This window comes from Trachemys scripta, chromosome 14 (genome assembly GCF_013100865.1).
Source record: "Trachemys scripta elegans isolate TJP31775 chromosome 14, CAS_Tse_1.0, whole genome shotgun sequence".
Classification (NCBI taxonomy): domain Eukaryota; kingdom Metazoa; phylum Chordata; order Testudines; family Emydidae; genus Trachemys; species Trachemys scripta.
Window position 1 is genome coordinate 15,284,721 of NC_048311.1, and position 17,069 is coordinate 15,301,789.

Consider the following 17,069-nt stretch of genomic DNA (forward strand, 5'->3'; position numbering starts at 1 on the left):
AAAATTTTAATCAGTTACACGTTATTGTTTTTACATGTTATTTACATCCCTACTTTGTATAAATATTTTATATTCTAAACAGCTTGCCATATAGGTCCCAACCTTGCAATCACTTATAATTGTGAGCTATCCTACTGCATAAATGTTTGCAGGATCATTGCTTTCATCAATAAGTTATCTTTAGTGATGATATCATTAAGAAAATACAGTTGTTGGGTCGTTTTTAAAGCCAGTTTAATTATTATTTTAAAAATGTGATACTGGTTGCATTTGAAATACCAGTCCTTAATGAGACACAATAATAGACTAAAGAGACACAGGGAGTATTTTTTAATTTTAAAAAATTAGAAGTTTCAAAGTGTCAAAACTAGATAAGCTGTAGGATGATTAACTATAGGAACCAATGTTACTATTAAAACAAAGAACATTTACATGCACAGCCACCTAAGCTTCATTACATCATGGAAAGTAATATGATTGGTATATTTAAAGGCGCATTGTCGGGTGAAATAGGGTCGCAAATTTAGATATTGTAAAAACAGTGTTTAACAAAGCCTGGGGCTAATGAAAACAAGAGAAAGTTTCCATGAAATTAAAGCAGTATACAGTGGAAACAGCTTTCCTTACACAAACAAACAAGTCCCCTGCCAGATACCAAAGGCAACTTGAAAATCAAGCTAGAGACAATCACCCCTTCTGTCAAAACCCCAAACACCACCCATCCCTCTCCCCCACCCCTAAATCCAAGACCCACCTCTGCTGCCAATAATCTGAACCACAGTTCCTCCACCCCCTCCCTAGGTCTAAAACCATCCGGGGCACTGGAAAAATTTGTGTGTGTGAGGGGGGCGGGGGAGGGGGTGGGTTTGAGAGCCATTGAACCAAACTAACAAGGAGTCCAGTGGCACCTTAAAGACTAACAGTTTTATTTAGACAAAAGCTTTTGTGGGTAAAAAACCTCACCTCTTCAGATACATGGCGTGAAAGTTACAGATGCAGGCAATATATAATGACACATGAAGGGAAGGGAGTTACCTCACAAGTGGAGTACCAATGTTGACAGGGCCAATTCGATCAGGGTGGATGTAGTTCACTCCCAATAATAGATGAGAAGGTGTCAATTCCAGGAGAGGCCAAGCTGCTTTTGTAGTGAGCCAGCCACTCCCAGTCCCTATTCAGGCCCAAATTAATGGTGTTAAATTTGCAAATGAATTTTAGTTCTGCTGTTTCTCTTTGAAGTCTGTTTCTTTAGTTTTTTTTGTTTGAGAATAGTGACCTTTAAATCTGTTGTAGAATGTCCAAACTGTAAACCCTGCATATGATGGAAACCACTTCAAGCCAGGGTGCAGCAGGACCCCCAGTTCCAGCACCTAAGCCTCCATCCTCAACCACCCCAGGTCCCCCCATCATTCCAGCCTTGTCCTTGACTCTAATCACAGCTCCCTCCCCCTCACCTTCAAAAAAAAAAAAAAAAAAAAAAAAATCCTCCTGCTCTATGGTTCCTCTAACTCCCTAGACTGTCACCTTCTCGCCTCTTCATCTTCACTTCCGGCCCCTCTAGCCGCTGTGTGCGCTCCTCTCCCTGGCTGGCTGGCCGGGGCGGGGAGTTGGGGAGTTCCATCGCGCGGCGGAGAGCGCTGGGGGCGTGTCGGCTCTGGGGCAGGGGGCCTGGCGCTAGTTAGCGCTGAGCCGCGAACGCCTAGGGGGCCGCGCGCGCGCGTGGGGGCGAGCCGAACGGGGGGAGAAAGGTTCTGTGAAGCGGCACCACCCTGAGGCGGGTGAGGGGGGGAGAGAGAGAGAGCGAGCAGGCAGCTGAAGCACCCGGAGGGGCAGGAGAGCAACACTTTGAAGGGGTGGGGGGAGCAGCACCTTGAGGGCGAGTGTGTGTGTGTGGTGGGGAAGCAGGACACCCCAAGGTGGGGAGAGGAAAACAGCACCCTGAGGGGAGAGAGGGGGAGCAACCCCCTAAGTGGCAGTGATTGTGCATTTCATGGGCGTAGTGGGTGTATTAATGCTAATCATGGCCTTGACCCACCCAACCCCTGGTACTTTCAGCCTGAGACCTGAACATTTTGACTGGTTCAGAGGCATTTAGCAGTAAACTCTGTAGTTTTCTCACATTGGCAGCTGCCTGGAATGGGGTCTTCCATCCCTTCTGGAACATAGGCTAGAACTGGACTTGTGTTCCCTTTGCTCTCACTTAGGAGCCACTCCATGGAAGCAGGAATGAAACTGTTGTTCTCATGCTCTGGTGCAGTGTGAGGGCCTCTTTTATAGTTAACCGGTTGTACCCCCTTGGTGGTATACTTCATTCCTCTCCCCAGAGCTTGCCTTATGTGTGTCTAAGGGGTGAGAAAGCTAGAAATGTCAGAAGAAGTTGGGGCTCCCATGAGCCCCGTCTCAGCAGCTGGAGGTCATGTCCCCTTTCTGCACAAAGAACTGTGTGACCGTGATTCTGTACCTGCCAAGTGTAAATGGCCAGCAGCTCCATCACCTCCTGTACCAGACAATCCCCAGCTGCAGTCCAGAGCATCATTGGACTCTATAATCGGGGAAGGATGTAGAATTCAAGTGGTATGTTTCTCATTCTTACACTTACACTCTTGAGTCTTCCATCCTAAGAATTTGTAAAGAATTATTCCCTTTGTGTCCAGATCATTCTTTGCATACTTACACCAGTTGTCCCTTTGAAGGGGAGAGTACTCACTTATGGAAAGCAAGCAGGATTTTGGCCCTCTCTTTTTAGAACATTTGTACTTATAGAGAAAAGGAATTGCTCTGTTATGACTGGACATACCCCTGTCTCATCACTGAATATGAAAGGACTTTGCACAAAGTTTCTTATAGCAATTGTTTATTTTGTATTCTGTACTCTTTGTAAGGTGTTTGTTTTGAGGGTGGGAGAAGTGTTTTCTTTTATTGACATAGCTGTTTCGGTTCAAAAATAACAGTAGTTTGTATTTTGCTCTACTGAAACAAAACAGTGCACTAGGAAAAAAATCAAAACAAAGATCTTTAGACATCTAAAAGCTCTTCTCCCCACTGATTCTAACAATATAAAGTCAGATCAAATGTTGAGGCCTAAAAACCTTACTAACTTAATTTGAAATAAATGGCCATCCTGTGGAAGACAATTGCCACAACTCATGCATTCTTTCCAAGGGTGAAGGACTGAAATGGCTTGGAATACAGAATGATGTGTTAAAGAAAACCCATGCTTGTTTTCAAAAATTGACATTTGTTTCTGATTGGTAAAATTTTCAAAAGCGCCTAAGTGTCATTGAAAGTCAATGGGACTTAGGCTCCTAAGTCAGCTAGGCACTTTTGAACTGTTACTCTCTGTTTTTAAATCTCAACTTTTAAAGAGAGGATAGGGACAGGAAAATAAGGCTTTTTTAATGCAGAATCAGGGGCACTTGAAAAGACTGCCATTTTTTCAGTTCCTTTGCTTTTCTTTGGTTTTGTAAGAGGTGTATTATTTTCAGTATTCTAATTCATGAAAACATGACTTGTTAGTGACATTTGTAGAAGTACTAGGGACTTATCATGTAATAATCATTTAGTGTTTTTCATCCATAGATCAAAATGCATTTTACAAGGAGTTAAGTTTCATTATTCTCATTTCAGGGATGGGAAACTGAGGTTTAGAGCAGTTAGAACCCAAAACCACACAGGTCCTTTTTCAAAGCTTATTAAGTCAATGGAAAAACTCATATTGTCTTAAAAGGCTCTGGAGAAGTTCCACATTGTATAAGTGGCAGAGTTGGGTGTGAAACTCAGGTCTCTTGACTCCCAGTCTTGTGTCCTATCCTCTGGATGTGGTGTGAAGTTTCTTCAAGCTTACAGGTCCTTAAAATACTCTCTTGTTGGATTCTGCTACAAATCAATGCCAACTAATGATGATATGGCTGATTACAATTTAAACACTTGTGAACTGAACTTGAAATGACAATTATCAGGGGGTAGTTGTGTTAGTCTGTATCTACAAAAACAACAAGGAGTCTGGTGGCACCTTAAAGACTAACAGATTTATTTGGGCATAAGCTTTCGTGGGTAAAAACCTCACTTCTTCGGATGCGCTTATGCCCAAATAAATCTGTTAGTCTTTAAGGTGCCACCAGACTCCTTGTTGTTTTTGAGATGACAATGAATGTATAAGCTATTTGCAAGACTCCTGTATGTGCCCCTGGAGAGATGTTCCCACATAATTACTTTGAAAGTGCATGTAATGTATTCCTATAGTGAGAAATGTTAGAGCCTCTGAATGAAATTTGCTGCTTTGCATGGTTATTTTCTCACTTTAACTGAAGCACTTTAACTGGAACACCTGCTTTAGCATTTGTAGTATGGGGTCATTGCCAAATGCAACTTGTAAACCAAGTTAAAAAGTGAGGAAAAATGATCTGAGGGAAAAATGAAAGCGCTGGATTGTGATATTTGTAACCTCTGTCTCTGGACTTGAGTGGGTCCTGGCAACCACAGAAAACCAGCGAACTGAGTAGGGATGATAGGACCTGAAGCAATGGCACAAAACCCCAAAGTCAGTAGTCACTGTGAACTGGTTCAAAATCATGTATGTACTGTTTTTATTTTTTTATATATATATATATATATATATATATATATACACACACACTTAATACTTCTTTCTTGAGCCTTTTGCTCAGAGGTATCCTCAGGGATTCCACTACTGCACTTAGTTTGGCAGGCATCTATCTCGCTTTTGCTGTGGTGGTTCTGAGGACAGGAAACTTGATCACAGTGATTTTTTTTAAATAATATTTTAAAAACATAAACATAAAGTATTGTGCAGAGCGCCAAGCACCTTGATGGTGCTAGTGGTTGTTTACAAATTTTGTAATACAGGCCTCACCATGAAAGTGCTGCTTTTGCAATTTTTGCCTGTTCATATTGAATGTAAGAGTGTTTGGGTAATATAACACCTTGCCTTTCTACTTTTGTTTAAACATAAAATCCAAGAAAAATATAGACAGATTCAGCTAATGCATTTTATGTGTATTTTTTTAAATAGTCAAATTAGTGGTGATAGAGTAGTCAGCCAAAAAATTTTGTGTTGAGGTTAGTTGGTTAGAAAATGTTTTGAGAACCACTGATTTGCATGGATGTATTGCGGCTAGTTAATGCTACCACTAAGCCTATCAGAAGACTTGTGGCAAGTACTTTTCCTTTTTAAAAAATATAACAACAATGGGTTAATGTGGTGTCAAACTATGAAGTTTTATTCTAATTGCCAGTTTGGGAGTACTAAAATCCTTAGTGAATTGGATGTATTGACTGAGTCAGACTGTGTAGTGTAGCATTAGCAGTTGCTTTTGAAACAATCTCAGGTTTCTGCTTATGTGCTTGGCAGTCTCAAAGTACTAATGTGAAGCAAAGCTCTTTAATCTCAAAACTTCGTTTCTTAATTTGCATGCCATATGATTCTTTGTCTTCTATTTGATATTATTAATAATTTTATCAAAGCAGAGGACCAAACTTATTTTTTTTTTAAATTTAAGAAAAGCAGAGAAGGCATTATTGTGCAAACACAGCCCTCCCACCTGTTTGAAATACCACTATTCCCTAGTAAAACACCCTGTTGAAAACTAGGAGGTGAGTTCATTCATAGAGCTTGATTCCCTGGCATCTGGGAATTTAGAATTAGGTTCAGAATATAAAGTCTGAAATGAATATCACTTTGTATTTTGCTATGAAATACTGGACAACTTCATATTTGCCAATCATAATATCAGGCCATATGCTTTATCAAGCCTAAAGTAGATGCATTTTGTGCATATAGAGATGTGTGTATAGATAAACACCCCCCCATACACATAACCCAGACCATTGCTAATTCCATTTTAACATTTTTCTAATGTTTTTGCTTTCTTCTGAATTCTAATATAGTGATGACATGAATTAATATTTGAAAGAAACATGGTCTTGCAGTTAAATCACAGGAATCTGGAGATCTGGATTCTGTTCCTGGATTCTTCCACATATTTCCTGTGGGACCTTGGACAAGTCATTCAACCTCTTTGTTTCAGTTTCCCCATCTATAGAATGATAAAATGGTGACAATACTTATTTCCCAGGAATGATGAGAGGATTAATTCACTTATGTGGTAAAGTTCAGTAATTTTTGTTAGGTCTGTGGAGGGAATGTGCTAGTGAAGTGCGAAGTTATAATGCACATGATTGTTGTGTAGACATATATTACATTACTCAAAAAAACTACTCAGAAGTTAGGAAATGCCAGAGTTTATTCAGTGCTCTTGTGTGTATTGCATTACAATACAGTCCTTAATTACATGATCACATACCGTTTTTTTCCACAGGACCCCTGTCTCATTCAGTGCACAGAGTGAATGGTAGTCACTTAATGAGTAGCTATTCAGTAATTTGTTCAAATGTTGAAAGTATGGCCCCAGATCTTATTTACTGCACACTATTCAAACCATGCTTTGAAGACAGAATTATTAATTTCCTCGTAGACTTTTCTATGATGTTAAGTACTCTGAAAAATCAGGTCCTAGGTGTCTCAGAGTGGCAGAGTCCAGGAAAGCTTTAAGTTAGCACTCCATGCATTCAGCTGTGCCCTATCAGTGTGGGAGGACTGCATGAGCTCGGAAAACATGTCATTGCGATAACCTCAGGGACGGAGATGATAGGGGGAGCATAGAAACATTTGCACCTGAGGGGGGATAAAAAGGGAGAGTAAAATTTAAGATGATACATTTCTGAGAACAAAAGGGGGACTCTTTCACAGTGAATCAAGCAATTCACAGCAGACAGCCCACATGCTTTAGGTACAAGGTCGCATTTTGCCTTTTATATTGAGTGCTTGCCAGTATGACGCAGGAACTCTATGGTAAAGGCAGGAATAGAATCCAGTTCTCCAGGGCAGCATTCAACTATCTTCATCTCCTTTCTCTTCCTGCAATCCTCTGCCTCATCATTATACACCTATACAATTTACTTCTCATCATTTGTAATTCACAGATAATTTTAAAAAATGTAAATAAGTTCTACATTTTATACATATATGGCTCACACATATAATAGTTAATGCAATGAGAGAGGCAATTTTGTAACTGGTGGAGTGAAGAAGTCTCTTTGATATGTACCTAAAAGTAGCCTCTCTCAACAGTACATTGGCCAAGTATTACAAGGATTTCTGAGATGAGATATGTGAGTTGCCTACTTTACAGATAAAAATTCAAACTGGAGAGCTGGGATAGAGAAAAATAGAGGACCCCTCTGAACTGAGAGAGGATGGAGGTAAAATGGTGAGGTTGAGGATAAGTTAAGAGACTAGAGATGACAATAAGTAGTGCTGCGAGTAAATAACTGGTGGTGTAGACATTTTGTTTGCTTTTTGTTCGAAGAATTTTCAAAGAAATACAACCACAGAAACTAACACATAATGGGTTTTGTGGAGTAAAAAAATAATAAAGCTTGGTGGAGAAGAAATACCATTTACTTGTGAAGGAAAGAGCAGTTTTCTTTTTTATGGCCAATGTACATATTTTGTGAAAGGTTATGAAAGGATCAGGCCCTTTCCTTTTTTAAATGAATATTCTTTGGATAAACAGCAAATAAACAAGGAGAATGGATGCTTTCATGTTTTATAATGTTTGTGTGTTCTCTGTTCATTGTAGTCTGTTATTCTGCCTGTTCACAATACTGAATGTTGGTTGGATGAATGCTTGAAGTCAGTTGTGGAGCAAGATTTTGAAGGTACCATGGAGTTGTCTGTGTTTAATGATGCTAGTAAGGTATGTATGTTTTATATTTAGTTTTAAAATATTATCTAACCTAATTCTTGTAAGAATTTTTATTTACTTTAACTTACCCTATAAGTTAAAATTGATGCCTCTATGTCATCACTTTCTCAGGACAATTCAATTAATATAATTGAAAAATGGAAGTTCAAGTTAGAAGATGTGGGTATTCGGGTTGTCATTGGTGGTCATGATTCACCTCAACCCCAAGGAGGTATGTTGTTGAATAGTGATTTTAAAGAATGGCTAAATAATTTGGTTTGGCGGGCACACTTTATTGTTAGTTTAAGAATGGTCTCTGCAGTAAGCTGGAATTGCTATAGAAAATCATTTTCTGGAGATCCACATTCAGAGAGACAGCCCAAATAAAGACAGAATTTGGCCCTACTTTTTGATGTTAGTGGAAGTTGTCTGTACATGCAGGAAGATGGAATATGGCTTAATTATTTATACTTTACTCAGCAAAAGTTTTTTGTTTATAATGTATTAACAATGTTGCCAACTCCTGCAATTTTTTATAAATCTGGAGATACCTGGTGGTGTTCTTAACACCCTTGGTCCTGGATACAAATGATTACATGAAAACGACAATGAGTCCGGTGGCTCCTTAAAGACTAACAGATTTATTTGGGCATAAGCTTTCGTGGGTAAAAAACACCACTTCTTCAGATGTATGGAGATGATTACATGAGTATCTCAGCTTTCATTTAAAAAAAAAAAAGTAAGTTTCTAGGCTGCAGAGTTGGAGAGAAAACCCTGAATATGTGAACTGAGTGTACCCAAAAGATTTAGAAAGCAGAAGGCAAAAGTAAAAAGAACTGCAAATTTATTAGTTTTTAAAATATCATGATTTTTAAACCTATCTCATGTTGTTTTGCAGCCAGACTCATGATTTTTAAACACTTGGGGTTTGCAGTACCGTATACATTTAGTCAGATGCATTGGATCTTATAATGCTGGGCAGTAATACAGTTCTTTTAGTTAGTTAGTTGAACTAATTTATTTTTTCAGTATGTGTTCTTGGGAACAAAGTCTATTTTCATGTATAATGTAATTTAATTTAAAGGCTTTGTTATGGGAGGGATTTGTCCTTTTCCACAGCCTTTGTTGCAGAGCATGAAGATGCTAGGCCTATTTTGTGTATTAGTTCCAGTACTTGAATGACTCTAGATATGATTACATTTGGATCCAAGTCAGAAATAAAGAAGTGGCTCTGAAGTGGAGTCGTCATTGGCTGGTAAATAACAAATTCAAGTTGTATTACCAAGGTCAACTACTATAGAATGAAGATAGGCTGAGCCCTGGTCTACACTACAGGGTTAGGTTGAATTTAGCCGCATTAGGTCGATTTTATAATGAATGTGTCTAAACAAGTAACCCTGTTCCTTCGACCCAAAGGGCTCTTAAAATCAACTTCTGTATTCCTCCCCGGTGAGGGGAGTAGTGCTAAAATCGACCCTGCTAGGTCGAATTCGGGGTAGTGCAGACGCAAATCGACGTTATTGGCCTCCGGGAGCTATCCCAGAGTGCTCCAATGTGCCCGTTCTGGACAGCACTTTCAACACCAGTGCACTAACCAGGTACACAGGAAAAGCCCCGGGAACTTTTGAATTTCATTTCCTGTTTGGTCAGCGTGGTGCACTCAGCAGCACAGGTGACCATGCAGTCCCCCCAGAATCGCAAATGAGCTCCAGCATGGAACGAATGGGAGACACTGGATCTGATTGCTGTATGGAGAGAAGAATCTGTGCAGGCAGAACTCCGATTAAAAAGAAGAAATGCTAATATATATGCCAAACTTGCACAGGGCATGATGGACAGAGGCTACAACAGGGACATACAGCAGTGCCGCGTGAAAGTCAAGTAGCTCAGGCAAGCCTACCAAAAGACAAAGGAGGCAAATGGTCACTCTGGGTCAGAGCTCCATACATGCCACTTCTATGATCAGCTGCATGGCATTCTGGGGGGGGGAACCCTACCACTACCCCACCACTGTCCGTGGACACCTGCAAGGGGGGAGTCTCATGCAACACAGAGGAGGATTTTGTGGATGATGATGATGAGGAGAAGAATGCACAGCAGGCAAGCGGAGAATCTGTTCTCCCCGGCAGTCAGGACCTTTTCATCACCCTGGAGCCAATACCCTCCCAAGGTGGGATCCCCGACCCTGAAGGCGGAGAAGGCACCTCTGGTGAGTGCACCTTTGTAACTACAGTACAGGGTTTAAAAGCAATAGTGTTTAATGTTTGATTTGCCCTGAACACTTACTTGGGGTGCATTCGCGGCCAGTATAGCTACTGGAAAAGTCTGTTAATGTGTCTGGGGATGGAGCGGGAATCCTCCAGGGACATCTCCATGAAGCTCTCCTGGAAGTACTCTGAAAGCCTTTCCAGAAGGTTTCTGGGGAGGGCTGCCTTATTTCGTCCTCCACGGTAGGACACTTTACCACGCCGAGCCAGTAGCAAGTAGTCTGGAATCATTGCAGCACAAAGCATGGCAGTGAATGGTCCTGGGTTTTGGTCGCATTCAAGCAACATTCGGTCTATATCTTTCTGTGTTAGCCTCAGGAGAGTAATATCATTCATGGTCACCTGGGAATTTTTGTAAGGGAACAGTAAAAGGACCCCGTTCATGCTGGGCTGTTTGCGCTTGGCTAAAAGGGATCATCCCTAAGACTAGCCACTTGGTGGGGGGAGGGGTGAAGGGTTCATCCCAAATAGCCACGTGGAGGGGTGGGGGGAAGTGTGTGTTGCACATCCACCCGAAAACCACAGCCCCTCCTTTTAAATGGCAAACCCAACCGGCATTGCTTGGTATGGGAAAGGAGGGCGCTGCAGTTTGAAACCATTTCCACATGTTATGAAGGCATTAGAAGCCAAACCCACCAGAGGCGGCTCTATGTTTTTTGCCGCCCCAAGCACAGCAGTCAGGCGGCCTTCAGCGGCATGCCTGCGGACGGTCCGTGGTCACGCGGATTCAGCAGCGTTTCTGCAGGTGATCTGCCGGTCCCGCACCTTCAGCGTATCTGCTGTCGAATTGCTGCCAAAACAGCGGGACCGGCAGACCTCCTGCAGGCATGCCGTCGAAGGCAGCCTGACTGCCGCCTCATGGCGACCGGCAGGCCACCCCCCGGGGTTTGCTGCCCCAGGCATGCGCTTGCTGCACTGGTGTCTGTTGCTGCCCCGAAACCTGCGTACCATGGCTGCCTGGAAACTGAATTCTGTTGCCCAGCTGTGTGTGATCTGTCACCATACTGGCAGGCGCTCAATATAAAAGGCAAAATGCGACCTTGTACCTAAAGCACATGTGCTGTCTGCTGTGAATTGTTTGATTCACTGTGAAAGAGTCCCCCTTTTGTTCTCAGAAATGTATCATCTTAAATTTTACTCTCCCTTTTTATCCCCCCTCAGGTGCAAATGTTTCTATGCTCCCCCTATCATCTCCGTCCCTGAGGTTATTGCAGATTAGAAGGTGAAAAAAATGCACTCACGATGACATGTTTTCCGAGCTCATGCAGTCCTCCCGCACTGATAGGGCACAGCTGAATGCATGGAGGCATTCAGTGGCAGAGTCCAGGAAAGCATTAAGTGAGCATGATGAGAAGAGGCAGGATCCAATGCTGAGGGCTAATGGGGGAGCAAATGGACATGCTCAGGCGTCTGGTGGAGCTGCAGGAAAGCCAACAAGAGCACAGACCACCGCTGCATCCACTGTACAACCGCCTGCCCTCCTCCCCAAGTTCCATATTCTCCTCACCCAGATGCCCAAGAACACGGGGGGGGGGGACCCTCCAGGCACCCAGCCACTCCACTCCAGAGGATGGCCCAAGCAACAGAAGGCTGTCATTCAAACAGTTTTGATTTGTAGTGTGGCTACAATAAGCAATGTGGCCTTGTCCTTCCCTACTCCCCTTCTTCCCCACTCCACCTGGGCTACCTTATCAGTTATCTCCCTTTTTTTAAAATTAATAAAGAATGCTTGAAAACAATAGTGACTTTATTTCCTTTGCCAGCTGTGATCAAAGTGGGGAGGGTGGTTTTCTTACAGTGAATTAAAATCAACAAAGGGGGTGGGTTTGCATCAAGGAGAAACACACAACTGTCACACCATAGCCTGGCCAGTCATGAAACTGGTTTTCAACGCCTCTCTGATGTGCAGCGTGCCTACCTGTGTCTGATCGCCCTGGTGTCTGACTGTTCAAAATTGGCAGCCAGGCGATTTGCCTCAACCTTCCACCCTGCCATAAACATCTCCCCCTTACTCTCACAGATATTATGGAGCACACAGCAAGCAGCAATAACAATGGGAATATTGGTTGCGCTGAAGTCTAACCTAGTCAGCAAACAGCGCCAGCGAGCTTTTACCCGTCCAAAGGCACATTCTACCACTATTCTGCACTTACTCAGCCTATAGTTGAACTGCTCCTTACTACTGTCCAGGCTGCCTGTGTATGGCTTCATGAGCCATGGGAGCCAGGTGTAGGCTGGGTCTCCAAGGATAACTATTGGCATTTCAACATCCCCAACAGTAATTTTATGGTCTGGGAAGTAAGTCCCTTCTTACAGCTGCTCAAACAGCCTGGAGTTACTAAAGATGTGAGTGTCATGCACTTTTCCCGGCCATTCCACGTTGATGTTGGTGAAACGTCCCTTGTGATCCACCTGTGTTTGCAGTACCATTGAGAAGTACCCCTTGCGGTTTATGTACCGGTTGGCAAGGTGGTCCGGTGCCAAGATAGGGATATGCGTTCCGTCTATTGCCGCACCTAAGATAGGGAAACCTATTGCAGCAAAGCCGTCCACTATGACCTGCACATTTCCCAGAGTCACAACCCCTGATAGCAGAATGTCAGTGATTGCATTGGCTACTTGAATCACAGTAGATTTGCCCACTCCAAATTGATTCCTGACTGACCGGTAGCAGTCAGGCATTGCAAGCTTCCACAGGGCTATCATCACTCGCTTCTCAACTGTCAGGGCAGGTCTCATCTTGGTATTCCTGTGCTTCAGGGTGGGGTAAAGCAACCCACAGAGTTCCAGGAAAGTGGCCTTACGCATGCGAAAGTTTCACAGCCACTGGGAATCATTCCATACCCGCAATATTGTGCGGTCCCACCAGTCTGTGCTTGTTTGCCAGGCCCAGAATCAGCGTTCCACTGTATCAACCAGCCCCACTGCTGCCATGATGTCCCAATTGCCACATCCTGTGCTTTCAGGAACGTCTGTGTCCATGTCCTCCTCACAATCATCCTCGTGCTGCCATCTCTTAGCCAGGTTCTGCACATACTGCAGTATAATGCGCGAGGTGTTTACAATGCTCGCAACAGCAGCGGTGAGCTGAGTGGGCTCCGTGCTTGCCGTGCTATGGCGTCTACATGGGTAACCCAGGAAAAAAGGCGCAAAATGATTGTTTGCAGTTGCTTTCACGGAGGGAGGGAGGGGAGACTGACGGCATGTACCCAAAACCACCATGACAATGTTTTTGCCCCATCAGGCATTGGGCGCTTAACCCAGAATTCCAATGGGCAGCAGAGACTGCGGGAACTGTGGGATAGCTTCCCACAGTGCACCGCTCTGTGAGTCGATGCTAGCCACGGTAGAGAGGACACACTCCACCGACTTAATGCGCTTAGTGGGGACATACACAATTGACTGTATAAAATCAATTTCTAAAAATGGACTTCTATAAAATTGACTTAATTTCGTACCGTAGACATACCCTTAGGGTATGAACTGTAAAGCTTTTGAGTTGAGTTTTAAACCTAGCTTTCTTTTTCTATGTTGTGGAAGAAAAGACAGAGTAGTTGCTTTCATGAGGAGGAACAGAACAAAATACCTTTTAATAAATGTCTTCTAAAATTTATCTGTTGATTTGTTCATTAAGAAAGTTTTAATTTGTTAGGAATTCCATCTAATTTCACTAACTGTATATCTATAGCCTGTAGTGTAAATGTTTATGGGGGTACTGTGTATTCTCTGCTTGATCTGCATATCCATCTGTCATCATTGTTAACATGAATTAAATGTACACATTATATAGGTGGGGAAGCAGTCTCCTAGTAGTTTGTTTTTCTTTTACTCATACTGTTTTGTCACAGTTCATTTTTTGCACACAATCTTATTTTTTGTCCAATTCTTATATTTTAAGCATGTTGCTGTGTGAGGCTTTTGGTGTACAGTAGAATCAAAGTTTCCTTAGCTTATCAAATACAGTTTTTTTTAAATTTTTGACTAATAATTTGTAATAAAAGTTAAGAATTAAATCCTCCTTAGGATTCCAGTTTGTTGATAATATTTTCAAGATACATCTCTAATTTTCACATTTGCTGAAGAGGTTCTGTACTGCTTAGTATGTGGTGTTAAAATCCTAACATTGGTATCCACCCCCTTCCCTGTTACCCATATGCTCCCAGGTTACATCACAGTTGGAAATTAAAAGACTGTAGCTTTATTTACCACAGACTGATGTTTTACAAGGTTTTTTTAATAGAGCATTTACGCCGGTAGTGAAAGTACTCAATAGATATATAATTCATTCCTTTTGTACGGGGGCAATCTTCTAGGTCCGCAGTCAGCATCCAACTCTATTGAGTTGGTAAAAATTGTCATTGGTTATTTGCATGGCAAGCAGTAATGCCTTCCTCCTCCATTTAATATAATTCTTAATTGGGTTTTCTTCCCTTTCCATTCTCATGTGTGATGAGTTAGCCACACTACCCTCCAAAGAAAGATTGTTGTGTTACTGAGTAGGTTTTTAAAACATCCCTATTTCATTGCATCTGGATACTCTATTAGCGTTGCAATTTGTGTGTTCTGTTTGGAAGAAATGCAGACACTGCTTAAGAAAGAAGCAAAGTAATCCCATCTAATTATGCTGTATTTAAATGTAAACCTTAATCATATCACCTGCAGATGTACCGCTCAGCCCTCCAGCATTGTAGAATGAGACATTGATCCCTGCAATGCAGTTCACATCACTGTTACTCTTCTTGTCTTCCCCCTCACTTTTCTCTGTCCATTCCCTCTTCTGTGTTCCATCCAACTATGTATAACTTTGCTCATGCTGTTGCCACACTTGGCAGTTCACTTCTCTTCTTCAGTTTGACTAACACACAAGAGCAGAGAACGAAGTGGAAGACTGGTCAGAAGAACAGGGAGGAGGATGGTGTGCTGATAGTCTCTGTGGGAGCTGAATAGGCAGCACCCCTGTAAGGCAGGATTTAGTGACACTGGATGGATAGAGGGCTGGGGACAGAAAATTGACCATATATTGCAGGACATTTGTTTGCCAATAATTTGAGAGGCATAATTTTGGAACATTTTGAAACCGTTTCTACTTCCTTTGATGAAGCAACCTGTTTGCAGCCCAAAAGAAACCTTTACTCATTCTAGGTGGTATAGTCCCATTCAAGAAAGGCCCGATTTTATTTCAGGTAATTTTTAATTCCCAAACAGTTTTGGTACCAGTATATGTAAATAAATTAAAATTTTGTTTGTGCACTGAATTAATCTATGAATGACAAAAACTCCTCTAGTTTTAGCAAACAAAATGTAAGCAAAAGGTGTGTTCATGTACATCACATTAAATAATAATAAAACAAAGTAACCTGTTATTTAAAACCAAGTGTATTATGTAGGAATCAATGTTAGATCACTATTCAAATAAGGACCTGTCTTGTTTTAGAGGTTGTTACATTTGGGGAGCCAGGATAGTTTGAAATCTTTATTATCCTTTTGTCTTCAGTGATTTATTTTGGTATGTTTATGAGTAGTTACAACTGGAAGGAATATTTCCTGGTGAAAGCCCCAAAATAGAAACAATGTGGCAGTCGATATTCAAGTCTTGGGCTATTTATATGGGATTAAAATTCATTTCTGATTCTCTTCTATCATGTAAAAGAAAAAGAGGGGGGAAAAAAACTAAAAAAAAGGGTCACTGGCTTAAAAAAAAAAATCCTTTTTCTTTCCAAGAGCAAGGAATGTTAATATCTCACTGAGGCTTAAGTTTTTACTGTTGTGACCATAGTAACAGGCTCTTTTCACCAAGTAAGCAGGCATTACAAAAGAGAGTTCTGGCACAAACATTTGATTTTCTTCAGTACTGTAATATTAAAGCAAATTCTTTGCTTATGCCAAACACAGGATTCATTGTGGGAAACCAATTTTCAATATCTAGTTTCCCCAGGGAGTTAAATCTCTTCTTAAATCACAAAATTAACATACCTTTTTTATTCTTAAGACACTGTTGTTATAAGTAACTGTTTAATAAAATTCCAGACGTGTTTTAATCTAGAAAAAATATTTTATACCTTTTTTGACATAACATTTTATACTTCAAATTTTTCCCTAAAAGATTTGATTTAAAAGCAGAATCTTAAAGATTTCAGAAAGTTCCTTATCTTTGAATCTTTTAACTTTCATCTTGAAGTTGAGTCACCTTTCCTTTTTTTCCTTGATCACTGCTTCCTTCGACTTCAATCATTTTACAGTGGTGACTGTTGAAATATCATATTAATAATGAATGAAATATGTATATAGGGTTAGTTACAGCTGATCCTGGTAGAATAGGTATTGATCCAGTGCGGGGATTACGAGTGCAAGGTTAACTCCATCCTACTCTTTTTCCCTTTCCCTTAGGAGAGAACTGTTAAAAACTATGGATTCTCCTGTTTGGCATGTCCAGACTTGCTAATTTGCTTTAGCTGTTTCTTACTGAAGCTGGGGATGCCAGAAATTTAACTCTAGTCTTATGAGAGCTGTTGAATTTACCAACTGGTTTTGTCTTATGAGTTACAATTACATATATAAGGTGTTAAAAACAACTCATTTAGGTGTAACCTTGAGTGCTACTGTACTGTTGGTGGGTGGGCCAACATGCTCCCAGAAGGTAGTGGAAAATGCAGACAGCTGTACTGTACTAGAATTGACTCATGGAAGCTTGTAAAAGCACAGTTATTCCTTGATTGACTTTCAGTATCAATCTGTCTGTATTACTAGTTCGGAGCTCTAGCCTGGTTAGGGAACATGCTTAAGGTCCCATAGAAAGTAATTTCTGTAAACATTGATCAAGGAACTTTATTAGAATAAGATGATACTCTGTGTCTGTGCTTCACTTTAAAGCCATTACTGTCTACCTGCTGTAGATTTAAAGATATACTACACATATCCTCTAGACTATACAGTGGAATAATCTTGTAACTAGGTCAGATGACAACCATCTTATAACAAGATTCCTGACTTAGCTGCACTTGTGGCATAGACAAGGCCTAAATGACAGGTACAGTAT

At 41.3% G+C, this 17,069-nt stretch overlaps 1 protein-coding gene across 6 annotated transcripts in view; it reads left to right on the top strand.

Annotated features, from left to right (window-relative positions):
• The first annotated feature begins 1,802 nt into the window (after positions 1-1,802).
• B3GNTL1 (UDP-GlcNAc:betaGal beta-1,3-N-acetylglucosaminyltransferase like 1) overlaps positions 1,803-17,069 on the top strand; it is a 353,698-nt gene continuing 338,431 nt past the window's right edge. The window contains exons 1-4 of one of the 6 annotated variants that reach the window (XM_034789917.1): positions 2,507-2,574; positions 5,520-6,125; positions 7,662-7,778; positions 7,899-7,998. In XM_034789917.1, the coding sequence (XP_034645808.1) occupies positions 7,746-7,778; positions 7,899-7,998 (133 nt within the window). In that variant the 5' untranslated portion in view covers positions 2,507-2,574; positions 5,520-6,125; positions 7,662-7,745. The other 5 variants (XM_034789912.1, XM_034789913.1, XM_034789914.1 and 2 more) reach the window with 5 other exon arrangements.